The following is a 27617-nucleotide window of genomic DNA, read 5'->3' as shown; positions in this document are numbered from 1 at the left end:
AACTGAAAGAGTTTTTGAGGTGGGTGACTTAGTCTATCTGAGGCTGGTACCTTATCAGCATATGTCATTGGCCTCTCACCCATTTCACAAGTTGCAGCCTCGGTTTTATGGTGAAGTGTTAGCACAGGTGGGTTCTGTTGCTTATAGGTTGAAACTCCCAGACAACTCTAAGATTCATCCAGTGTTCCATGTTTCTTGTCTTAAGAAACATTTAGGGGCTGCTATTCAACCTACGATTCAACTACATGTGCTAACTATGATGGTATTTTACAAGATGTTCCTGTGGCTATTTTGGACAGACGAATGGTGAAGAAGGGTACAACTGCAATTACAGAAGTGTTGGTACATTGGCAAAATCATACTCCAGAAGAAGCTACATGGGAGACTTACTCAGACTTGAAGCTGCGTTTTCCAGGAGTTGCTCAGCTTTAATACATTGTATTTTGCAAAATTTTCTATTTTTTAAGTCTTGTATACAAGCCTTGTTTTGAGGGGGGGGGTATTGATAGGATCATGTGTGATAACTAAATTGGTTGATAAGTGAGCATTGTATTAGTGCTGGTTAGGATAGATATGTGTGGTTAAAAGGATAAGGTTGTTAGTAGTAAGCTTACGGAGGAAGCTAACTAGCTACTATATTAGGAAGGGTTGTAAACGGAAAAAGGGTTGTTGTTGTTGTATTTGTTGTTAATTGCAATAGAAAATTACTCGTTAGTGCTACACAGAAATCAAGATGCAAAGTTAAGGTTCTATCACAAACCGATATATTTATTATGAGCAACACAAAAGAATTAACATTACAATGAATAAATACAAAAATAAATAAAAACAAAAACACAAGAATTTAATGTCGTAATCGGATTCTCGTGGTATTCATTAATTTCATTTTATGTGGCCACCAAACAACAAAACCTGCTTCTCTTCATCCTCAATTAATAAGCAGATGGAGGGGCGCCATCGTCGACCATGGCTCTTCTACTGTACACCCCTTTGCTTCTACGGAACGTCATAAACCATAATTATATTAATTTATCCTCACGTCCAAACAAATCCAGAATTTTAATGACCATTTTGCCCCTGTCATGCAAAACAAATCATCATAAGAAAAGTTCTATGGTGACCTAGTCTTCCACGTTAGTTAATAAATTGTCAGTATGAACCGTTGATTCAATAAATCCTTGTTTAAATGTGTGATTCAAATGACAATTTACTAACGTAATGTGACAAAAGAATATTTACCTAAAATCATATAATCATATTCATGGGTTAGCTAGGGGGACTAGGGATATGATATTACAGTGCATGGCACGTGATCAGAAATAGCCTCTCACACTTGTGTACAGTACGGCGGCGTTACAGCAACACTTGCATGGTCCTTGCAGCTCAATGCCCTGAGCAGTCTCCAGGAGCCCTTTTCGGAGCTCCGATTGTCAGAGGCTTCACTCCGGAAGAGCGTGGTGGATGGGTTTCGTCGAATCTGCCGGTTCTTGATGTCGCTTAGGTCCATCTCAGACGGAAACCTCACAATCCCAAACATGAGAAAAAACCACTTTGGCTTGTTACCACTCTTCTTATCGTATTTTCCAACACTCTTCGTGGAAGAATTCCTCTCCATCTCTGCCGGGGTCGGGGATACCATCGAAGATTGCCGGTGAAGCTTTTGATAATCCAAGGATCTGCTGTTCCTCATCATGATCTGATTCTTTGTGCTGCTTGATCGTGCTACCGAACTTTGTAACCCAGGCAGCGACTCTGACCGCCTTCGAAAAGATGAATCTTTTTTGTGATAACCATTGTTAGTACATGTCGTCTTAGGGGCTTCATTTGTGTGATCTTTGAAGGGTATGAGTTTCCCGCAGACGATGATATCTTCGGCTGAACACATGAAGCTGTCGGAGCTGAAGTCGCTGAAGAACTCGAAAAACTGATCGGCTGAAGAACGGCGAGTGTGCAGGTGCTTGGAGGACCTGTCGTGGACTTCGTTGACTTGTTCGTGGATATTGTCTAGTGGAAGGTCGCTGAGAGAGAGTGCTTCTTCTGCATCTTCTTCTTCTTCTGATTGATCTCGATAACGAGGAATATTCTCAACGTAATTTTCGTCCTCCATTGTTGAAGAAATGATGAGGAAATGAAGGTTTTAGGCTTATTGGCTAGTTTAGAGAAGAATGGAGAATGGTTTTGTGTTGGAAAAATGGCTTGGCTTGTATATATTTCTAGAGAATTGAGAAGAGACCAAAGAGGGAATATATACATGGATCAAGATCCTCTCCTCTCCTGAGCTTAAGAGGCTGAGCCTCCTGAGCAAATCAATCGTGCCGTTGATTTTTGATCCAACGGTTACAATTATTATAACTTTTGGAATGGCCCTCTATTTGTAGCCGTTAGATCAAAAATCAATGGCCCGTATGATTTACTCAGGAAGCTCAGCCTCCTAAGCTCAGGAGAGGATCCTGATCCTATATACATAAATCAATGGGTACCACCAAGAGAGAGAAAGTGTAATGTCGATGATTTCTTAGGAATAATATTAGTCCTAAATTTTATTTTATTTTTGTTTTGGAGTTTTTACAAAGCAACATATTTTGGGAGCGTTGTTATAGTAGTATTCTAGAAGAGAAGAGAAAGGTAAAGGAAGGAAGAAGATAGACAAGGGGATTTATCTAGAAAGTCCAAAACAAAGTAACTGAGAGAGTGACTGAAATACCAGATGAGTCCACAGAGAAAGAGGGGATTAGAGGCCTCAAATGCTCAGATCTAGTAAATTAATGTTATTAAAATGTAATAGCAGAAGTTTTTGGGTACCTTGCAATTTGTTGAAGCCATCGTTAGGTCATAGATGGTGGTTATTGGTTGATGTCACGTTTGCAGCATGACATTTTCTTGGGGCAGTTTACAAAATACCCTAACAAAGTTAGATCATTCTGCCCAACATATTTCTAATTTTCCTTGACAATTTTCGGCAAAAAGATATATAACAGATAAGAATTGCCATCAAAACTTGTGATTCACAAGATTTGCTAACATATGCATATGTAACTATAATAAATCGATTTTGATGGACTATAATTTTATGATGTAATTGGTACTCCGTTAAAAAGTTGGGTTATAAAATTATGGGAGATTTCGCATATAGTTTCTAACTACTAATGTTTTTTTACTAAAACCTTATTAGTTTTTTTATTGAAGTTCATGACATTAATGTATTAATTATTTCCATGTCGGTTATTATATTTTTTAACTTTTTCATTTCATTTTCTTTTTTTTTTCCTTTTTTTATTTGATATTTTTTTAACTAAAAAAACTACCATGAACCCTTAAAATTGAAATTTTGAGTTGCTAATATTAATGAGATTTTAAAATAAAACTCATGATTTGTGAGATTGAAAATATTAAAAGAAATTTTATCCTCCACCTCATGGAAGAAAATTCAAAATCAATAGAAAATCATGTTTTTCCATAAAAAGTATGCATATATACATACATATATATATATATATGAACATGGGTACATTCATCAAAATTAAGCAAAAATTTATTATAACATAAAACGTTTAGTAGATTTTTCAAACTAAAAACATGCACACATTCTTCAAAACTACAAAAAAATAATAATAAAACATTAGGCTTAATAAAATTAATAAATTTCTTCAAATAAACTTGACATAGATACATTTTAAAAACAACGAAGAAGAATTGTACCCTATAAGTTTAAAAATGGATTAAAAAAAAGTGAATGGAATTTACATAAAATAAATGGGAACGGTTTACATTTAAAAAAAATATATATAACAAATTGGTATATTTAAGAATGTAAATTTAAGATAAAAAAGTAAGAAAATTATAGGAATGGATACATTTAAGAATAAAAATTGGAAATCATTTTATACACATTAATGAGTACAAATTTTTTTTTTTTTTTTTTTTTGGAACAAATCCTTAGCAAAAGACAAGTAAATTTTGGAACAACACTTGAAGTATTTCCAGCAAAATGCACATAACTGTTACTTTTTGCAGGAAGCGTACTATGGTTTGGTACTAGTATTCCTCTTCACTTTGAAGTGAGAGGTCTTAGGTGTGAATCTCGTGGATTGCGAATTCGATACCAAATTAAGTTGTTCATTGTGTGGCTTAGCCGAACTCCCTCTCCCCTTAGTGTAAAAATATTAAGTCATCCAAAACACCATAAAAGCATTTCAAATTAAAGCTAATTAAGTCATCCGAGACGATGAATTGCGCAGGTAATTAGAGTAATACATGAATACAGAGTGACTTGATTTGAAGGCCAATGCGACGTGACTCAGTTATCATTCCTGGCACCCCCACCGATGCATATATCTAAAATCAGTTCAGTTGTGATCCAGAGAGTAGTATGGGTAATTTTGCATTTTGCATTGATCCTACAGTCTACAGCTGCATGACTTATTGGGTGAGATGTAACTATCACTTCCCCATACCGTTTAATTCAGGAAATATTGTTGTTTTGTCTCTCAAATAACCCAAAACGTGTTTTCGTTTTAAAAGAATATATATATCAGAATTCAAAACATGTTTTTTTTTTCCCTTACAGATCGAAATATGAAATTAAGGAGATGCTTGCCGATATCTGTATTAAAAGACTCTTAAACTGCTCTTTGTTTATAGCCAATGGAAAAAACAAAAGATTCATATATTGAGGCCAACGTCTTAAAAAGAAAGACGATAGGATATTTATATGAGATACTTTTACAAGGCAAACATCTAAAATAAAAATATCTTACAACAATTGAGCCAATTCCACAACTTGTATTAAACTCATAGCACCTCTCTCTCTCTCTCTCTCTCTCTCTCTCTCTCTAGCAAGTCCTTTAAGGAAACATGAAGATTGGTGGAGATCGAACTAGCACTAGAATGTATATAGACAATATTACTTTCCGTCACTACGGTAAAATGTAGAGAGTGGACCTCACAAAAATGTATGTTATAAATGTGTCATCGGATCCTAACCCATATATATATATATATAATGGTTGCATTATTGTGAATTTAAGCTGAGATATTTTCCAATGAAGAGATATCACAACCCTTGGAGCGAAGGAAGCGACGACCACTACTACTATAGTACTTGATTATCAAAAGGCTAGTTGGTCTACTTAATATTGTTGTTGGTCAAGTCTATGCATGTATCTGGTTTTTTAACTTAAGATTAATTGGTATTAACTAGAAAGTTTTGCCCGCGCATTGCTGTAAGATTAGAAATTGTGTGAAAAATTATCTTTAAAGGTATAAACACATCAACTTATATCACATCTAATTGAATTACTGCAACAACATATTGAAGCACTTAATATGAAAATCCATAAACTATTCGACAATATGAAATCCAGCAATCTCTAAAGATGAGAAATGAATGTAGAAATTCAACAATCTCTAAAGATGAGAAATGAACGTAGAAATCCTACCTCATAGATATTAAAACAATTAACAAATTCTCAGTAAATAATCACAAAAGAGGTATAAAAAAAGTAATTCAATTTCTTAATTTAAATCAGTTCTCACCATAACAAAAATAATGATATCGTTTTCACATTAACTTGGATTGATTTCGATTACTAGCATTAATAAAACTAGTGGCTTCAACCTATGCAAGCAAACGACCGAATTAGATGCAAGCCAACCAACTTCGAATTTAACCAAATAAAAAAAATAATTACAATTAAACTAACCTCTTATTCCCATATGAAGTAGTTGTTGTTCCCTATTTTGCCTTTGTGAACGGTACATTCTTCACTCTCTACAAACAAAATGCACACTCACAATGCTCAACAATTTTATGAAAACTATACATATACAATATTGTATATGTATTTGGACATACCTAGGTTGCACATTTGTCATATGGGGCTTATTTTACTTCTCACACACCATTTAATATTCAACTGTCAGATCGGATGAATTGAAGAAGATCAACGGACAGAAATTATCAAGGGGTGTGTGAGAAGTAAAATAAGATGTGTGGATAGCACACCCCTTGTCATGTCCAGCAGCTCATATCAGCCACCCCCCACTGGAATCCAAGGCTGAGAGAAGCCTTCTGCCGGAGTTGTCATCTCAAGCACCACTCTTATTGTTGCATGCGTCCCAAGTTGCTCCAACAGCCTTCGAAGTACATATATCTGAAATGCAGTATTGTCCTACTGTTAGAAACAAAGATAGGAGCCCTAATACCATATTATCAAGAGCTTCATAGAGAGCTCTTTTGTTTCTTTTTGTCAACCACTGCAAGGAGTGCAATTAAAATTTAATCAAAATACCTCAATTCGCATTCATAATAAACCCGAAAGTGACTACATAAGATGAAATTAATCCAATTACGTGTGAAAGGAAACCTTTCCAATTAAATGAATGAAATATTTGATGCGGATCGAAACCGAAACCAAAACCAAAACAAAACAACATCGACGACTGCCATAGTTGGAGTTTGCTCCAAAGGTCTTCCTCCTCCTCCTCCTGCATACTTTAATTGAAACCCTAATTTTCTTTACTACCAAATAATGTTATTTTCAATCTATTTCTTTCGGTATGTAGATACTAATTCTCAATAATTTTCAATCACTTCCACTGTAATTAAAATAAGTACTGAGGTTTAGGTAACAGAAAATACGGTGCAAAGAAACTAAAGTTTGACCTTGATGAAATATTATGCATACAACAGTTTTATAATGTATAAAGGTCAGCATATTGAATTCACATTAACAATCGAGTGTGAAATATGGAAAAAGACTGAAACATTATTAGCAGAAAGTGAATTAAAATGGGTATCAATTATGGTTACAGTAAAAGTTAAGAATTTGTTCAAATTGTAAACAAATAAATGAAAAACAGAACTTTAACGAAAAGCACCCGGTACTATTCACTTTAACGAAAAACCATATTTTTACACTAAAAAGTCAATCCTGTTACTATTCACTTTACCCTTTATTTTGTCCTTATCATTAAAACTCAAAGTTTTCAAGCCATTTTCATTAGTTTTCCTAAATAATAATGGTTAGGAAATCATTTTTAAGCAAGTTGAGCAAGAAATAAAAGAGTACTACCTTCATTGGGTTTCCTAGTTGGGAGCTTGTTTTTTCTTCCATAAACATGGTTTTAGAATAATTTGAACCTGCAATGAAAATAGGCACATAAATTTTAAGCTGACAATCCAAAAATTTTAAATCACTCACCTTTGGCACAAAAAATCTTGGAAGACGAACGCAAATGTTTCAAAACCCAAGAGCAGAACGTTTTCAAACGCTGTAAAAAACAAAACCACCGCTTAATATCAACTTAAAATTATAATCCAATCTAATAAACAGAATCCCAAAACTCAGATACTTGAAGAAAAATTATAATAACCTATTATGATACACACACCAAAAGCAACAATAACCATAAACAAAACATATTTAATCTCCACATAAACATTAATCTCCGATCAGCTGACTCAACCATTCAATCTTCTTTAACACAACTATGTGTCAATCTAACACTAATTTTTATTTTTTTATCATATTTACAGGAAGGAGAAAACATATACACATAACAGATGGTTAAGTTTTGGCTGATAATGGAGCAATGGTAACAAACACTGCAGCTGTAACTCAAAGGTTAAACTGATCTTGCAGTGTGTAGACATCGAAATTTCGGTAAATAAATGTTGACCGATAAATCAAAGTTTCAACGCTCATGTATTACATAAATTTTACACGTAGCGTGTGTCTAAACAAAAAATCGAAATAAGTTGGAAAAGTCATCAAACAGGACATGTGTCAACACCTGGCAGAAACGACTTATTTCATCTGGAATATTATATTCAAAATTAGGCCTTGGAAAATTCTATAAATAGAAGCCAATTTCATTCATTTGGGGGGAACCAAAATCATTAGGCAAAATTCTTGAAGCTCTGAAGCTCTGAAACTCCGAAGCTCTCAAGCATCCAAGTTCCCGAAGAATCAAGAAAGCTCTCTTCGTTCATCGTTCATCCTAAGATCAAGCCCAAACGGCCCTTTGGATCAACAATCATCCACCAATTCAAGATCAAGCCTCGACGGCCCTTGAAGAAAGTGTTCTTCGTTATTCGTTCATCGTTCTTCCAAGATCAAGCCCCAACAGCTCTTGGATCAACAACATCAACAAATCCACACATCCAACCATTCTTCAAGATCAAGCCTAAAAGTCCTTGAAGATCCGTTCATCACTGTTCTTCAAGATCAAGCCCAAAAGCCCTTGAAAATCCGTTCATCACCATTATTCAAGATCAAGCCTCAACGGCCCTTGAAGAAATACTCATCCTCAAGATCAAGCCCCAACGGCTCCTTGAAGATTCGCTCAAATCCACCTTCAAAGATCAAGCCCACGGCCCTTGAAGAAACTTCCAACAGTTCATCCAAAATCAAGCCTCGACGACTCTTGGATCAACGAAACATCCACAAATCAACACCTTACGGAGATCGAATCATAGGATCAAATTTGAGAGAGATTGTAACCCAAAATCATCAAATACAAATATTTGTTTGTGCACGTTGTTCTTGTCTCTTTTGTTTCAGGAAATTTTCGTGTTCACACAGTGTATGAAAAAATGTTTATTCGAGTGTGAGTTTGTCAATAATTGATAAGTTTGTGCATTGATAGTTAAGACGAAAGAAAGACTGAAGCCAATTAATATTCAAATGCAATAAATTTTTTTATGAAAGTGGATGGAAGACAATGTGAGAACAGCAAACCTTATAATGAAGGATGATCGGAGACAATGTTGTATGTGAAAATTCGTTAGCCTGTTTACTGAAGAGTAAATGTGTGAAATATTATGCTGCAAAAGAAGAGTAAATAAAGTATAAGTTGAAATATAGACTCATAGTCACATAGTAAAAAATTTGGGAAATAAATGAGTAAGAATAAACCGAAAAAGTATGCTACAAATAAATGATCAACCACTACGAATCTTCTTGTACAACAGAAAAGCAATTTTTTTTTTTCCAAAAACATACAAACTCAGCACATCTTTTGCATAGCAAAGATGGACCCAAAGGGATAGAAAAAAGAAAAACACACACCAGAAAAAAAAAATAAATAAAAAGAGAAAACACTCTAGCAAACAACCATACTCTCAGAATGACTACCTCGCAATTTAATTTTTTTACTTTGACTTTTGCACCAACCAAACAAAGCTTATTTCATTTTCTTTCATTTTACCATAAAACACATAGACTGGAGATTGCTCAAACATAAAACAAACAAACAAACAAACAAAAAAATTCGAATTCAGAACAAAGCATTAACCAATGCAATATACAATTGAAACATTGAAAAACCATAACTGATTAAAACAACGGGATTCTAGAAAAAGGAACCCCAAAGTAGACACACTTTCCTTATTGCCCACCACAGAGCTTAATCTCTGTCCACACACTATCCATACCCCTTACTGAATCAAAACCCCTAAATCGAACTGAAAAAAAAACCGGATTACTGCTCTTACTCTGTTAGACATACCCGCACTTATCAATTTGCACATAAATTCCAATCCTTAATCATTTGGGTTTCCAAAAAAATCCACAGAAATGAAAAAGTAGACAAATAAACTAAAACAAAATTATGTGCACTGGGAAATTGTGACAGCCCGTCCCGAAATATATTTTCGATAGTGTGAAATGCCTTTATTGCCCTTGAACGTTTAGTGGTTGTGTGTGTGTAAACATGCTAAGGATTTGGACCATAACATGTTTTTCCTAAGTTTTTGGACCCAATTGGAAGTAAGCTTTTGTTTGTTGGTTGGTAGCCCAAAACTAGACCACACACACACCCACCACTCCCGTTGACTCTCTCTCTTCTCTCTCGGATTTTTCCCATTTTCTGTACTACCGTATGGACAACTCCTAACCAACCCTTTCATGCACGGATCGAGGTTGTGGTTGGGATTTTTGGACTCCTTGCAATCTCAGGAATCGATCTATACCTTTGGTTGGACGTGAAAACTTCAAAAGCTCGGGAACCAAGAAGCCCCCGAAGAGGTGCACAGTAGCTCAGTCGTGATCGCGAAGATTTCATTGAGTTTTAAGGTCCTAGGGAGCCTTAGAACTTGTTGTCGAAGCTTAAGGAAGGATTTTGAAGTGTTTTGGACGTTAGGAAGCTCGGGTTTGACAAGTTGCAGAGGTGGCCGAATTATCATGATTTTTCCGCCGAGTTTCTGTTGGTTTTAGGTTCTAAAAGTGGTAAGGAAGTATTCCTCTAGTCCTAAGCTTTATTTTGATATAAATTTCATGGATTTTGGTGCTAAAATGAGTGAGAAATGATGGTTTGAAGGTTTCCCAGTTTCCGGATGCACAGACGGAATCCGGTGATTCACTGGAGAGGAAGACGAATATTCCGTCAACTTTGATGGAATAATCCTAACGGCGACTAACGGTAGCAGGTATATTTAATGATATATGATGATTTTTTACGGAATATTCCCTAACGCCGTTAGGGATTCCGTTTGGTGTGCCTGCGCGTGTGGCTGTGCCTTGGCCGGCGCATGACAGTGCATGAGTGATCGGAATTTTTTTCTAAAAATATAGGGATGTTAGTGGGGTTGAGTAGGCCACAATGGTATATTCAAATACCTCAATTGAGCAACATATGAGAAGTTATTACGTAGTTTTGGTTATGTGCTTAAAATAACGTTTAAATAGTTGTTTCGCATATAGGTGAGACTTATCCAGAGGAAGAGCGCAGTCAAGCAGACTCGAGGGCTACGACCCTTCTACATATCAGTGAGTGGGCTTTTGGTTTTCAGTATATATATACACACACACACACATACACACACTTGGTATTTTTCCCATAAAACTTAATTAAATGATTTGATATTTTGAAATACCATGTCAAATGTTCTATGTTTGATTATGCATTAGTATGGTTATTTATATATTGTTGCTTGACGTTGCGGACGCTCAGGTAAGCTTCAGGTGAGTAGGTTGATGGTAGTGAGTATGATTGTGTTGAGATGTATTTATAGCTCATTGTCCTGCACCCTGGTGTTAGTGCTCCGCTCGAGGCAGGGCTTAGCCTTCACGTGATCATTCACCTCCCGTACCACACGCTCACCTTGGATCTAAGGCAGGTGTCAGTCTATCGTACAGACCACATTAGGTGGTTCCGACTCGTAGATGACTTGTGATACTTTGCACAGCCTTCACGTGACCGTAACACTTGAGCGTATTTATTTACACCCATCCTGTCGTACAGACCACATTAGGTGGTTCCGACTGGTGTGCAGAGAATTTGATTGAGGAGTTATAAACTCAACCGTACTGGTAACGTTATGTGACTCCGGCTTGCATACTATTTCATATTGATTTATTTCACCTGGCTTACTTATTTCTTTCTAAGATTTGACATGGTATATTCGGTGGATTTGCTATTTTGAATATGATTTGAGATATAATCAGGCATGCTATTTTCTGGGAATTATACAGGTTTTACGACGAGAGGTTATTACTTTTGATAATGAACGATTTTGAAAAGCTTTGTTTTTGCCCACTCACACTTTCTGCACTTAGGCTACTTATGCTCTGATTGTGTGTATTCACGCTTAAATCTTATTCACATTTTGTTTTATCAATGTCTTTCCGCACTGCGCACATGGGTACGTCACCCTCACATGACGGCTAGCATGTCTCGATCTAGGTCGGGGTGTGTCAATTTGGTATCAGAGCCTAGGTTTGGCAGTCCTGCATATCTTGTGAATATTCTAATTATTGTGGTGTCATATGTCATAACTATGCCGCCTCATAGAGAGCTACATCCTTCAGCTGAGCCTAGTTCCCCTGATCTTGCTCAGTTAGGGAAAGCTATAGCTAATGCTATTCAGTCTTCATTTCGTCCTCCCCAAAGGACTCATTTGGAGTCTGTGTGTAATCTGAAGTTGAATCATTTCTTGGGTAATGAAGGGTCTGAATGAGCAGAGAAATGGATTAATCATCTTGAGAAGACTTTTTGTTTGATGCATAGACATGGGAATCATCCGGAGGATAGGTGAATAGCCTGCATCTTGGTGGAGGCAGGAGTCTTATCAGTTATCACCAGAGGAAGTTGCTGATTGGGAAGTTTTTAAACAGTTATTTCAGAAGAGATTCATTCCTCCAGAGTATATATATCGCAAAAAGCAAGAATTCACGCACCTAAAACAGGAAAAGATGACGGCTAATGAGTACTACAGGAGGTTTACTGATTTATCTCGCTATCACCCGGAGGTTGCTGCTAATCCGGTTAAGATGTTCCATCGTTTCAGGTTGGGTACTCGAATGAAATGGCATTCTATGGCGACCACAACTCCCTGTGCTACTTATCAGGAGTTTTACGAGATTCTATTGCGAATTGAAGATTTAGAGAACATGCCTAGTGAGAGTGATGAGGAAGAAAATGATGGAAATCAAAAGAAAGATGATAAAGGTAAAGGTCAATCATCTTTGGGACCTCACAAGACTTAAAGCTTTAAGAGAGGTGGAGCTAGTTCCAGTTCTTCCAGTGGGAGTTAGCGTTCCACTGGTCAAATGAGAGGTGGTAGAATTTTCTAGAGGACCTCGTTTTCAGAGGCATAAAGATTATGGTGGTTCTGGTAATTCGTTTTGTTGTAGATGTAACAGTCGACATTTTGGGGAGTGCAGGTGATAGGAGCATATTTATGCAACTTAGTTAGCTTGTTTCTTGGCATTTACTTAGTTTAATTCTAGTTATTTTAGTACTTTAAGCTATTTTCGTGTGTTTGTAGGTTCAAATAACAAAGTTAGCAACAAAGTGCTATTTGGAGCATTTTGGAGCATTTTTGGGCCAAGATTGGATAGTGCAAGCATGGAGATATGAGGATAGACGTTTTTGAAGATTTGAAGGCTAGAAATCAGCATGTATGTGTGCAAGTGTGTTGACCTACAACTACAAACATCTATCCACTACACCCATTACATCCATTCATTATCAAACATTCATCCACTACACCTATTACATCCACTCATTACCAAACATTTATCCACTACACCCATTATATCCACTCATTACCAAACACTCACCCACTACACCCACTACATCCACTCATTACCACAACACTCAGCCACTACACCCATTACATCCACTCATTACCAAACATTCACCCACTACACCCATTACATCCACTCATTACCAAACATCCACCCACTACACCCATTACATCCACTCATTACCAAACATCCATCCACTACACCCATTACATCCACTCATTACCAAACATACACCACTACCACCTTAATTAGATGGTGGTCCTCTCCCTAGCCTATAAATACATCCACCCTTCACCATAACAAGGGAGAAAAATCCATCCAAAACACACACACATCATCTACACAATTCTCCACTCTTTGCCGCATTCAATACAACCTTCATCCAAACACATCCATTCATCTTCATATCCATTCCTCCATATAAACAAACATTCAAACACTTACCAACACCTTGTGCCGTAGCAAAGGAAGGGAAGGAAAGTGCTTGGACATGCTTGCTGTCCAACTTGGATCGTTGGAGCGTTTAGGTGTTTTCTTTCTTTTGTTTCCAATGTTTAAATTCATTTTCTTTTGTTTTGTTGTGAATATGAGTGGCTAAACCCCTCTTGGCTAGGGGTGATTTCAAAGCCATGATTATGTGTGCAATATAATTTGATAAATTCCAATTATGAACTCTTGAATCGTGAATGCAGTTGGCTTAACTATTTGATTGATAACTTATTTGTATTTGTTAATTAAGGGTCGACACTTAATTGGCATGCATAAATCCGTTGCTAGAATATAAGGAAATTGCACATAATCGTTACAAACTTATATTCACATGTAGTAAAGGTCGCTTATAAACGATCGCGTTAAGTTCAATTCCTAGCATGAGTGACATGATGTCATAGTTGCAAGTGTTTTGTCAATGCTTATGATTTTCATTAAACGTAATGATCTTTTATTGTATCTCTATTATGATGTCATGTAGGGAACTTTAGAAGAATGTTTTGGGTTGTCGAATGATGTCATCTAATCCAATAAAACAAGGAAAATCTGAGAGTTAACTAGTAATGTCACGGTTAATTTGGAGCATTGTCGTTCATAATTCAATGAAGTAGTAACTGATAATCAAGTTATTTGCATACATGCTATGTGTGGAGAAAAAGCCTCTAGCTATCCCATCCATCATCTTATTTCTCAAATTTGTTTTACAATCTGTCTAGTTTTTCATACTTGTTTGTTTGTTTCAACTTCGTCCAAAACTCAATCTCCCTTTACTTTAGTGTGTCTAATTAGTTAGAATCTGTTTTAATTTGTGTTTTTAAGTGTTTTGATTCAAGTAATAGTTAATTTTCGTCCAAAGTCATTCCCAGTGTCTAGTTTAAGTTTATTTGGTTGTTTTCAGCTGTTTTAAGTATTGTAAGTTTGCTTTGAGTCTTGTGAGTATTGTTAAGTGTTTTTAAGTTTAGTTTTATGTTTTTGGGTCAGTTTAGAGGTTATTAGCAAGCCCTCCTAATCCCCGGTCCAGAACGATCCCTACTTATACTTGTACTACAATTGTCAAAAGAGGGTTAAATTTGTGTGTTAAGATAATTTTCGCATCAAGTTTTTGGCGTCGTTGCCAGGGATTGGCAACTTTGCTAATCCCTTGTTATTTCTTTTTGTTTATTTTTGTGTCTTTTGTTTTTAGTTACTGACTTTGTTTCTGTTTGTGTTTTTTTTTTGTTTGTTTTACTTTTGATATTTGATTTGGTTTTGTTTCCTTGATTTCAGGTACTAAAGAAGTAAGACATGGATTTTGCTACCATTCAAGCTCAATTGGCAGAACTTACTTTTCAATTGTCACAATATGCCGAAAGGACCACAATGCAAAGTGTCCCTACATGTGGTGTGTCCTATGGGCAAGGATATCCAACTCAACAATATTCTTAATTCGCTGCGAATGAATATGCTTAGGGTTATCAAGGCCATAACCAATCATGGGACAACATGTTTTCCATGTTGGAAATGTGCCCTAAAGCCAATCATATGATGATACTTTACGGACATTTCACATGTTAAACTAATATAGTTTAACTATAAAGGGCAAAGATTATTGTTTGAGCCGTCTCATATAAATGCTATATGCTTAAACGATAAAGTCCAAGGAATATGTGATTGGGAGAATGCGATCTAATGAAGCTAGATTCATGAGACCATTCTTTCGTAGACACATCCTAAATGTTCCTGATCATAGGATTGTCAATTGGGCATTGACAATCCGTTAAGATCGGTACGTGCTGTGTCTTCTCTCAGGGAGAGTGACTAGTCTCGAGTCATTGGTGTGTGTGACATCAAGACAAGTACGTAGGTGCTCAATAGAGAATGGGTCCACTGAACACGATCAACGAAGAGTTCTCATATTCATGTCACATGAGAACTCATGGTTGGGATAATGCAAAGTAGTCCTTTGACCTGAGGCATCACAGTTGTCTTGTGGTTAAGTACTTGATCTTTGATTATGTCCAAGTCACCCCATCGGGGTGTCCACGACATCATTGGGGTTAAGCCACTTAGTCATGGAGACAAGTGAATGCGCAACAAGGGATCTCTAACCTTCAAACCATTGGGGGAGAATACTCTATGATATGATTTAGAATCTCTGGCCAGAGTATGAATGAGATTTAGGAAAGCGTTCTAAATCACATTGGATAAGCACACGAATCACATTGGATAGTAGACATGAATAAATAAACTATCAAACCAAACAATGTGGTCAAGAGTATTGCATTAGAGAAAGACCGTATTGCATTTGTAATCCTAAACTGAATAGGTTCTCCACCTCTTCTGATTAGCTTGGGTAACCATGATATACTGCTAGGTGTCACTCATGGTTTGTGGAAGCCCTAAACGTGTGTAATCACTAAAGGGAGAATTGAAAGTAAGTTTCAATTCACAATCAATGTAAAATGGTTTTAATCGCCCACTGCCTCTCTAAAAGGAACCTAATGGATCGTACACCGTGTAAGGTGGAGATTGAAGAAACAATGGAGATGAGTAAGAATAATTAAATGGTTTAATTATTTATGGCAAGGATTAATTAATATGTTAATTAATCAAACGAATAAAGTTCGTTAAAGACCTCGGGATAGTTTTGGCCCTCAAGGCCCAATGGGCTTCGAACGTCAAGTCCATTGACTTAAGTTGTATGACAACTTAATTCACAAAGGCCCAATTAGGCCAATAATATCCCATGGCCGGCCATTTGGTTTTGGAGTGGGTTTTGGACTTATTTACAAGTTTGCCACTCCAATGAATTAATGTATAAATATGACTTTATAGCCAAAATTCATTAAGGGTTTCTTTTGGGAAATTGGAGAGAACACAAAGCTCTCCTTTCTCTCTAAAGTGGCCGGCCCCCTAGGAGGGATTAGCTAGCAATCCTACTACTCCAAGGTCACTCATTTCTTCATCAATCTTTCCTTGGTGTGAAGACTTAGAGGTTCTCAATTTTGGGAACTTGGAGAACCATTTCATCCATCCAAATCCATAGATCTAAGATGCAAGGAATGAAGGCCCTCTTTTTGGGTGATTAGCCTTTGCTTATGCAAAGAGGAATCTACAAAGGTATAATTTCTCAACTCACTTTGATTTGAGTTGAGTCTTGGTTCACCAATCTACTAGGCTTTGAATTTTATGGGTAATGTTTTGTTTTTGAATGCATGCAAGCATGATTCCGCCTTTTAATTGTTAAATGCATGCTATAGATGTTATTCAAATGAACATGTTTTCACAAAATCATCATTCAAGTGGTATCAGAGCCTAGGTCTAGTAGTTGGTGAATCCTTTTGGGTTTTGTAGTTCATAGTTTTGATTTAAATGTTGTAATATGTTACAAGCTTTATTCTTGTTTCTTTGAATGTAAATTTTGTTAGAAAATTTGCCATCTCAAATGTTGTAGATGTAGTTCATATGAGCATGAATATTGGAGCTAAAATTTGGTGCCATGATTTTGGGAAAATTCGGCCAAATACATCGGGTGATTTTTTGGGTTCTTGTTTGACTTGTTAAAAGTGTTTTAAAGTGACTTTTGGAACCCCTATGTACCCTAGTTTGGTTATATGTTATTTCCCTAAAGTTTGAATGGTTTTGGAATGTTTTTGGGTGAAAAATGTTCATGGAAATTTTTTGAGTTTTTCATGAATGTTCTTCATTGTTCTTGACATTTTAGCCAAGAACAAAAAGTTTTGTGTTTTGATTCAAAGTTTTGATTTATTTCATAAAGTTTATGTTTTTGCAATATTGCCCAAAGGTTGTGGTAATTGCATTTTGGCCCAAATTAGGTTGAGAACAAAATTGTTTTGTCTCTTTAAATGAGAATTGGATTTTCATTTCATTTAGCTCCATTTAAATCAATTTTATGGATACAAAAACCAAATGAAAATGTTGCATTCAATTTAATTAGTTAAAGTGTTAATTAATTAAAGGGTGATTATGAACCTAAGCCTAATATAATTGAGCTATGTGAAAGGCCGTTTCAAATTTGTTTGAACCATGGGAATGTGTAGATTAGATTTTTGTTGTAATTTGATTTGATCAAATGTTGTAAAAGGGCATAAGCCCTTCTTTACTTTAAGGTAATTTGTTTTATGCAAATGTTGTAATGAGCATAAGCTCACCTTTACTTTGAAGTACTTCTTTCTTGCTTTATTTGATATGCATGAAAATGAAGTAGTTGGGTCCAACGCCCCTAAAACAACACGCCTTAATGTGATTAAACGCGTAACTAAAATCAATCACCATCCCTAGACCGAGATTCAACACAAGGCTCGTGTTGAATCTAAACAAAGGTTCATAGTCATCCTAAGGCCCTAAGGCAACTATATAGTCCATCAAATGAATGCAAAGGTTATGTTAGTAGTATCATATACTCTTGCTTTAAAAACGTTTTATAAGCATAGTGGGAGTATTATATACAACTAAAAACAATCATATGGACCAATAGTTGTAATAGGACCAAAATTGTTTTAATAGAGATTAAAATGTATGTTTATATGTGATGAGACCTAAAACCCTCAACCAAACCATTATTAAGTTGATAAGCGTGAGAGTGCTTTGAACACTCTTTCGTGGCCTTCCACTGTGGTAGGCTCCGATCGTATGTGACTCGTACACCGGCTTCACCCTATAATGGGGGAGTACAAAGTGCGTGCTTACACTCAGGAGGAGTTCTATATACATACATGATGAAGTGAGGTAGGCAACGAGTTTAGCCAACATGATATAATTCTGAGGCTATGCTTGAACCCCTACACGAACTAGGCATGGTGGGAATGACTTAACTAAGTGCAATGACGCCAACATGATATAATTCTGAGGCATCATTCTCTAGAGGCTAAATTAGATGGGTACTTGCAAGAGATGCAAATGAGTAAGCGTACTCTCTCATTATTATTAACGCTAGCCAACATGATATAATTCTGAGGTGGGCTTGGTAATAGTGAGTCTCCCATACCCTACTAAGAGTTTCCTCCAAAAACTCTCGGATTCCAATGAGGGATATGAAATTTGCCAAAAATAGTGGGTGGTGCTATTTGATTTAAAGACCCGAATCAAATGGCTTAAAATCAATCAATTTATATTCGTTATGTATTTGTTTACCAATATATTTGCAAACGCTATCCAACACTTGACAAATAAAAGCCGAAAGCTTTAGTTTCCGGACTTGGTACTACAAAACCATAGATTGTCTTTAATGGCTTGTAAATGTACCTAAGTAGTCTCATCCTCACAATCTTCCTATTGATAAAGTATCATTAGAAGAATATGTTAGATAAAGTCTATCATAAAGAGGACAACACTTTTAATGTCATAATTCTTCAATTACAAAATGTTGTATAAAGAAATAAGAGTTGTTTTGAACAACCCTTAATCAATGCAAACATTAGTGCTTGTTTCTTTGTTACATGAACAAGGAACTTTAGAATAAAGCACAACGGCATGGACACTTTATGTGCCATGATTCTTCACTTACAAATTGTTGTATGAAGAAATGAGATTTGCCTTGTACAACTCTTGAAAGTTTGTAATTATGTTTAGAACATAATGGTTGGTTGACAAAAATAGTCCATCAACATGGACTTATGATGATTTTGAATCATTGAGTGTTGAAGTGATAAACCACTTAGCGAGACGGAAACTAGGCAAGGACTTCACCTTTGTTTCCCTATCCTAATGGTTCACTAAGTTTATTGTAAACTATGTAGTGAACAATAACCACAAGCTCTCCAAATTGTTTGATGTGTATAACACAATTGAAATAAGTTTCAAAAGAGATAGTGGGAGTTTAGGGACCATGACTATTGTAGTCAAGGGGGAAGTCAAATGAAGAAGATTAAATTAACTCCAAGGGAACAAACTTTCTTTATGAAAGGATGGACATTGGAAGGGGTATTTGCAAGAAATGTCTTGCAAGTGTCAAGAACACACATTTCGAAGGTGTTGTAAATTGTTCTTGAATAGTTCAAAACAGTTGGTTCTTCTACTTGAATGCTTGATTCCGTATTAGTAAACTATGTTTTACAATCGTTGTAAAAATGTGACTAATAAGAGGTAGAAGATTAATGAGAGAAGAGAAAGTACTTCACATTCGGAACGTGAATCAAATGTAGATCTCTGCAAAAGCAGATGGTACTTACTTCCTCATATGAACTACCAAAGAAATTGGAAAAACCAAAGATTGTCTTTACATTCCAATTTTAAGGAATTTAATTCCGTCACTATAGTAGAGATGGATGAATGTTTTGTTTGACAAAACATTGTTCTTTATTAATCAATGATTGGATTATAGTAATCTAATTGATTGTCTCTATAGTAGAGATGATATGGTAGTGTTAACTGTTTAGAATACAAAGATGCTTAAAACCCAAAAGGTTGCAAGATAGTGACTAATCCCAACTAAAGTTGTGATACCTCTAAAACATACGTTATGAGTTGGTGAAAGATGGATGCTTTGGATTGTTAGATCCGGATCCAATACCTTCTTATTAAAATTGTATAGAGGCGAAATGTTCGAATCTTTATTCTTTTGGAAAGAAGAAAGAATCAAAAAGTTGTTGAGGTTAATTCACTTAGATGTTAGTGGCACTTGTCCACAAACATAATACTACTCATGTTGTATGACATTCACCGAAGATCACTCTCGGTTGGACTATAGTTTATTTTGAATAAACACAAGTCCGAATACTTTGCAAAAGGTTTCAAAGAATTCAAGAAATTTAAGTTGATGAGTAAGACATCTAAAGTATTTACCTCCTTAGATTTGATCCAAGGAAAAGTAACACTTTAGATGAGTCTCCTTGAAAGATATCAAGGAAAGAAGCATCATAAGATAAATAAATTTCTCCATTAAGGAGAAGAACGAACTCGAATAAGATTTAGTTCGTTAGATGTTATCTATTACCCATATATAGGATATATACTTCTAAAACAATATGATTGTCAATTAGAAGATCTTCCAAATTTTTCATGACTCCATAAGATGTAGTTGGAAAGAAAGACAAATCTTAAGCATGTTAAGATTTGGGGTTGTGTGCTAATAAGCAATATTTGTTTGATAACAATCTTGTGGGATATCCTTAAATTAACTTTTGGATATCACTTCTATAAACCAACTAACAAATGTTGTTTTGTTGGGTAGTTCATTGTAATCCTACAATGTGATTTGCCTAAAAGCAAATAAACGAGAGACAGAACTCAAAGAATGGGTTCTTTGAGAGACAAGAAAGTAATCAACAAATATAAACAATCTAGTTCCTATACCAAAAGCTCCAAGGTAGTCGATAAGGATTTATAAACCGTCTCAGTTGAATGGTTTGAACTTTATGACTATGTCATAGAGTTGCACCTCTTAATTCGAAAGAAATAAGAATGAAAATCCTTATGACTACATTGAGTGTATATATGATATATACTCAAGAAAATGGTAAAGTATCATTTGACCCGAAATAATGAAACCTTAAATAGCTAATTGGTAGCTTAAGGTGACTACAATCAAAGAGAATGGTTGACTTTGAAGAAACCATCTTTGAGATAGTCTTGGTTTCAATTAATTCGAAGATTGCTAGCTACAACTAAATGGTGATTCAATGTTTGGACATAATATGAGTTTCTGAAACCATTGTTAAGATAGTCTTAATAATATATGTCTAAAACTATGAATCACAAGACATGTAAGTTGTAGAGATCCATCCATCATGAATCTAAGCAAGCTAGTGGGAGCTATGAGCATCTTATGAGAAAAGGATCAAATCGTTTGATTTCTCATAAAGATGTAAACGAATCTTTTGTTTACTAGGTTTACAAAAGATTAGTGGGAGTTAATCATGTTTCTAAAATTTGAATATATATTTGATATATTAATTTTGGAAATGAAAAGAATACTTCTTCGTTAAAGTTATGACTTTAAAACATTATATGAAGATAGAATGTATATGGGAGATATAGTCTATATACATGGGATGGAAATCTATAATGATATATTTCATGATATAATTGGATTATATCAATCCCTAATAATAGACAATAGATGCTAGAAAGTTTCTCATATGATGATAAACTTCAATTAGAAGGATAACTCTAGTGAGACTAAGAAGTTGCTCTTCTCAAAGAGAACGTACTCTTTGACTCCCAAAGAAATAATGCGTAAATAGAATCCTTTATGCATAAACATAAAGGGGATTTATGTATTTCATATTGTATGAAAAACATTGATATGAGTTGTACCTTTCGGTACATGAAGATATCAGTGCAAGCCCATGATTAGAACCATGGCAACTGTCAAGTGAGTCCTTAAGTATTTAAGAAATACTAAAGGATAGATTCCTCAAAGAATGAGGAAGAATTAGAGTAACGTAAAGGAAGCGTAAATGTATTAGATTATGAATCTAATCCATCATTGGATGTTTCTTCATTATGAATGAAGAGATAATCAGATATCTCTTTATTATGACTAAAGAGATATTTGGATGGAAACATTAAAAGTAATGACTTTAGTGTGTTCCATTATGAATGCAAAATATATTGCCATATAGAAGCTTACAACAAATGTTGTTTGGATGGGAAAGTTCATTTATGAACTCTTTATTCGGTTACAACTAGAAAGTATATCTAGTGTACTGACACTATGAAACTAATGGGGCGATAGCTCAAGCCAGGGAATCAAGGTCTCATCAAGGTCCGAACTCATATGAGAGACTGAACCACATGATTGAGAATCATGTATAATGGTGACGTCTTTATTCTCAAGGTTGCTTCTATGGATAACATATAGATATCCATTGTCTAGGCCTACTAATCAGCCATTTATGAAATGACTACAGAAGAGGTATCATCACTGATGATCAAGCTGATTGGCTCTAGTGCAAGTGAAAGATTGTTGGAAATGTGCCCTAAAGCCAATCATATGATGATACTTTACGGACATTTCACATGTTAAACTAATATAGTTTAACTGTAAAGGGCAAAGATTATTGTTTGAGCCGTCTCATATAAATGTTATATGCTTAAACGATAAAGTCCAAGGAATATGCGATTGGGAGAATGCGATCTAATGAAGTTAGATTCATGAGACCATTCTTTCGTAGACACATCCTAAATGTTCCTGATCATAGGATTGTCAATTGGGCATTGACAGTCCGTTAAGATCGGTACGTGCTGTGTCTTCTCTCAGGGAGAGTGACTAGTCTCGAGTCATTGGTGTGTGTGACATCAAGACAAGTACGTATGTGCTCAATAGAGAATGAGTCCACTGAACACGATCAACGAAGAGTTCTCATATTCATGTCACATGAGAACTCATGGTTAGGATAATGCAAAGTAGTCATTTGACCTGAGGCATCACAGTTGTCTTGTGGTTAAGTACTTGATCTTTGATTATGTCAAAGTCACCCCATCGGGGTGTCCACGACATCATTGGGGTTAAGCCACTTAGTCATGGAGACAAGTGAATGCGCAACAAGGGATCTCTAACCTTCAAACCGTTGGGGGAGAATACTCTATGATATGATTTAGAATCTCTGGCCAGAGTATGAATGAGATTTAGGAAAGCGTTCCAAATCACATTCAAGGTAATCATATAAGCACACGAATCACATTGGATAGTAGACATGAATAAATAAACTATCAAACCAAACAATGTGGTCAAGAGTATTGTATTAGAGAAAGACCGTATTGCATTTGTAATCCTAAACTGAATAGGTTCTCCACCTCTTCTGATTAGCTTGGGTAACCATGATATACTGCTAGGTGTCACTCATGGTTTGTGGAAGCCCTAAACGTGTGTAATCACTAAAGGGAGAATTGAAAGTAAGTTTCAATTCACAATCGATGTAAAATGGTTTTAATCGCCCACTGCCTCTCTAAAAGGAACCTAATGGATCGTACATCGTGTAAGGTGGAGATTGAAGAAACAATGGAGATGAGTAAGAATAATTAAATGGTTTAATTATTTATGGCAAGGATTAATTAATATGTTAATTAATCAAACGAATAAAGTTCGTTAAAGACCTCGGGATAGTTTTGGCCCTCAAGGCCCAATGGGCTTCGAACGTCAAGTCCATTGACTTAAGTTGTATGACAACTTAATTCACAAAGGCCCAATTAGGCCAATAATATCCCATGGCCGGCCATTTGGTTTTGGAGTGGGTTTTGGACTTATTTACAAGTTTGCCACTCCAATGAATTAAGGTATAAATATGACTTTATAGCCAAAATTCATTAAGGGTTTCTTTTAGGAAATTGGAGAGAACACAAAGCTCTCATTTCTCTCTAAAGTGGCCGGCCCCCTTGGAGGGATTAGCTAGCAATCCTACTACTCCAAGGTCACTCATTTCTTCATCAATCTTTCCTTGGTGTGGAGACTTAGAGGTTCTCAATTTTGGAAACTTGGAGAACCATTTCATCCATCCAAATCCATAGATCTAAGATGCAAGGAATGAAGGCCCTCTCTTTGGGTGATTAGCCTTTGCTCATGCAAAGAGGAATCTACAAAGGTATAATTTCTCAACTCACTTTGATTTGAGTTGAGTCTTGGTTCACCAATCTACTAGGCTTTGAATTTCATGGGTAATGTTTTGTTTTTGAATGCATGCAAGCATGATTCCACCTTTTAATTGTTAAATGCATGCTATAGATGTTATTCAAATGAACATGTTTTCACAAAATCATCCTTCATTCCAACGCTTACAATTCGGATTAGAGAGATTATTCAGATTACATAGAACCTCAACAATTCCAACAAGATGGATATTGGCAACAAGAAGAGGAGTTTCATTCAAGACCTATGCAGCCATCACAACCTCATATACAATATGCTCAATCAAACTCAGGTTTGTCAATAGATTATGATCGAATTTTTGATGAAATAAATTATTTGGTGCAGGGCTCACAAAATCAAACTAAGGAGGCTCAACAAGATGGATATTGGCAGCAATCTGAGGAGTTTTATTTAACACCTATGCAGCCACCACAGCTTCCCCTACAACAATTCCAATCAAATTCAAGTATGTCCACGAATAGTGATCAAAATTTTCAATTACTAACCTCTTTGGTGCAGGGGCAGCAAAATCAAAATGAAACAATGCTCAATCAAGCTAAGGAGATGAGCGAATTGAAAAATCAACTTGGAAAGATTATGGGGCACAAATTCAAGAGCGAAGTGAACTCTCCAACTCAACTATTGAAAATTTGAAGGAAGATTTTGAAATCCATGATGCTATCACTTTAGGAAGTGCTATGGAGGTTAGAGGTGAACCCAAGACATCCAAACCAAGCCAAAACATGGATGAACAGCTGATGCTCGAAGAATAGGAGAATAACAAGGCCACGCCAAGGGAAGAACCACCCTTGTCGCAGCCCTATATGCCCTATATGCCGTCCACTACAGCCAAGGTAAGCCTAAATTCAATTTGTCTTGATCCCGTTTCACCAAATGTCCTTATTCATTGCAGGATCATGCAATCCAAGGAAGAAGAGGGTGAGAAAGGCATCTTCGAAACCTTTCCAAAGAATCAAGAGCAAGAAGTGGATGGGGAATGTCTAGAATTCATCAAAGAAGATACACTTGAGATGAAAAATCCCAAAGAAGTTGGATTTTATGACACGGGACAAGTCATAACTCTCAAAACACCAAATCTGGCCAAGTCCCATATCCCTGCAACCTTCAAAGATGTGGTGTTCGTAATTGAGTTTATGTCGGAGCAAGCAAGTAAGCCATCTTCTCCAACTTCGATTTTATTTTATACTAACTTGCTGATTTTGATGATTTAGGCACCTACACTAGAATTTAAACCATTGCCGGATCATGTCAAGTATTACCTTCCATTCAAGGATCAATTCCATGTTATGAGCCCTATCCAAGATTAGAAGGAAGTTTCGTCCGGCTGGAAGACGTTAAAGCAAGCATTTCTTGAGAGGCAACCCATGTATTAAAAAATGAGGAAGATTTTTTAATCGCTCCACAATCAGTTTTGCGTTTCTAAAAACCTTCCCTTTTCTGCATTTTATTTTGCCATGATTGTCATTTTTATTTATTGCTTGTTTAATTGTTCAGAATTCCGAACCAGTTCGAGATCAAAGCTGTGGAAAGACAACAAGATCATCTATCTCCAAAACCAGATTTGCGTTCTTAAACTCTACTCTGTCTGGTTTTTACTTTGCCATACTTGTCATGTTTATTCGTAGTTTGTTTGATTGTTTGCTTGTGTTTGTGTGAGTTTATGCTTGAAACATTGAGGACAATGTTCGATTTAAGTGTGGGGGGGGTAACCAAGTTGTTTTGCATGAAATTCGTGGAAGTTTATCACCCATTACTTCTAGTGTTGTTCCTTGCTGTTTTTAAGTGTTTTTATGCTGTTTTGGAGTGTTTTAGTTTGTTTTGACATAAAAATCCAAAAATCGCATAAAAAATTGAAAATTTGTTTTGAAAACCCAAAAAAGAGTTGTTTTTGTGTGTTTGTTTGTGTCTTAGGGTACCTTCCAACACAATGAGATTGGTTGCTACTTAGAAGGCGTTTCATCATTTACTTCCAAATGCTAGAACTCATGCTTATTTCATTCAAAGCATGCTACTGATTTGCATAACACATATTCAAGATCAAGTTATGTAGTGACCACCAAAGCCAAATTACCGTGCCCCTATTTCATTATGTGTTTAAGTTTTACCCGTTGAGCCTTGTTAAGCCTATGTTCTTTGTTAACCCACACTATCCTTACCTAGCCTAGTGTTAGGACCATCCATACCCTTGTTCTTGAAGTATAGTAAAGCATGACTTAAAATGAACTCCTTTTTTATCAATGTATTGCAGAAAGCAAGTGTGGGGGAAGTAATTCTTGTGTGTGTGTGTACCAGAGTCCTTAATAAGGCACGGGTAGAGAAAAGAAAAAAAGAAGTATGAAAAAAAACTCTAAAGTGTTGTTTGTTAAAAAAAGGTCCAAAACATTAAATTCTACCTTAAGTGTTGCATGAATCTTCCCTTTGTATGTAAAAGTTGATTCTGCATTCTAAAGTGATTTCCAAGTGTCTATTTCATTGCTTTGCTTGCTATCACTTTAAGAACGTTTGTTATCCCTATCCTTTCTTTGTTAGCCATTACCCCCAAGCCCTGTTACAACCCTTGACTTCAATCTTGAGTGTTGTGTGTTTCAATTTGTGGAGTTCGAAATTGGTATGAGCATATAGTGTCACTGGTTCTCGCATCTAAGTAGTAGCATTCCATTCATGAGATCATATCTAAACATGCTTAATAACTCCAGAAAATTGCTTTCTTTGTTATAACATATGTGAGTCCTAATCTTTCGTGTTTACATCAATCTTCTCACATATACTAGTGTAAGGTGTGTAGTTAGAAAATGTGTGTGAAAATAGAGAGTATCTTGTAAGGAATTGAACAAACTCTCTAAGGCATGTTACTACATTCAAAACATCGTTTTAATTGGTTAATTGTGAACTAGTAAGTGGTAACTGTGATTAAGTATGTGCTCAAGTGTAAGGATGACCAAAATCTGTGGGAATGATGATTTTTAACACGTCATGTTTCATTAAAAATCCCTGAGGCAAATGTTGGAAGGTTAGGTTGTGTTTTGTTTGTTTTGTTTCGTTTTGTTTCTTTTGTTTTTCTTGAGGACTAGCAAAAGCTAAGTGTGGGGGAATTTGATAGGAGCATATTTATGCAACTTAGTTAGCTTGTTTCTTGGCATTTACTTAGTTTAATTCTAGTTATTTTAGTACTTTAAGCTATTTTCGTGTGTTTGTAGGTTCAAATAACAAAGTTAGCAACAAAGTGCTATTTGGAGCATTTTGGAGCATTTTTTAGCCTAAATTGGATAGTGCAAGCATGGAGATATGAGGATGGACGTTTTTGAAGATTTGAAGGCTAGAAATCAGCATGTATGTGTGCAAGTGTGTTGACCTACAACTACAAACATCCATCCACTGCACCCATTACATCCACTCTTTACCAAACATCCATCCACTACACCCATTACATCCACTCATTACCAAACACTCACCCACTAGACCCATTACATCCACTCATTACCACAACACTCACCCACTACACCCATTAC

The 27617-nt window shown here is 35.9% G+C and overlaps 1 protein-coding gene and 1 long non-coding RNA gene across 6 annotated transcripts in view; both read right to left on the bottom strand.

The window, feature by feature from the left end:
* Positions 1-747: 747 nt before the first annotated feature.
* Positions 748-2542, bottom strand: LOC103410145 (uncharacterized). 3 transcript variants are annotated; one of them, XR_525300.4, is made up of 2 exons: positions 1240-2542; positions 748-1077 (listed from the first exon to the last, which is right to left on the bottom strand). XR_525300.4 is itself a non-coding variant. In XM_008348901.4 (2 exons), exons 1-2 carry the CDS (start codon positions 2105-2107, stop codon positions 1020-1022), a joined length of 834 nt encoding a protein of 277 aa, XP_008347123.2. In that variant the 5' UTR covers positions 2108-2542; the 3' UTR covers positions 748-1019. The 3 variants fall into 3 exon arrangements, 1 of the variants encoding a protein (XP_008347123.2); XR_011574966.1 differs by having other exon boundaries at positions 1298-2542; XM_008348901.4 differs by having other exon boundaries at positions 1332-2542.
* Positions 2543-5864: 3322 nt separating this feature from the next.
* Positions 5865-27617, bottom strand: part of LOC139190630 (uncharacterized) — a 29394-nt gene continuing 7641 nt past the window's right edge. The window contains exons 2-4 of one of the 3 annotated variants that reach the window (XR_011574968.1): positions 8742-8827; positions 7074-7272; positions 5865-6152 (exon numbers count right to left, since the gene is read on the bottom strand). This is a non-coding gene — a long non-coding RNA (uncharacterized lncRNA). The other 2 variants (XR_011574969.1, XR_011574967.1) reach the window with 2 other exon arrangements.

Source organism: Malus domestica, chromosome 13 (assembly GCF_042453785.1).
Source record: "Malus domestica chromosome 13, GDT2T_hap1".
Classification (NCBI taxonomy): domain Eukaryota; kingdom Viridiplantae; phylum Streptophyta; class Magnoliopsida; order Rosales; family Rosaceae; genus Malus; species Malus domestica.
The sequence above is the reverse complement of the archived record's forward strand: the minus strand, read 5'-3'. Positions and strand labels throughout refer to the sequence as shown.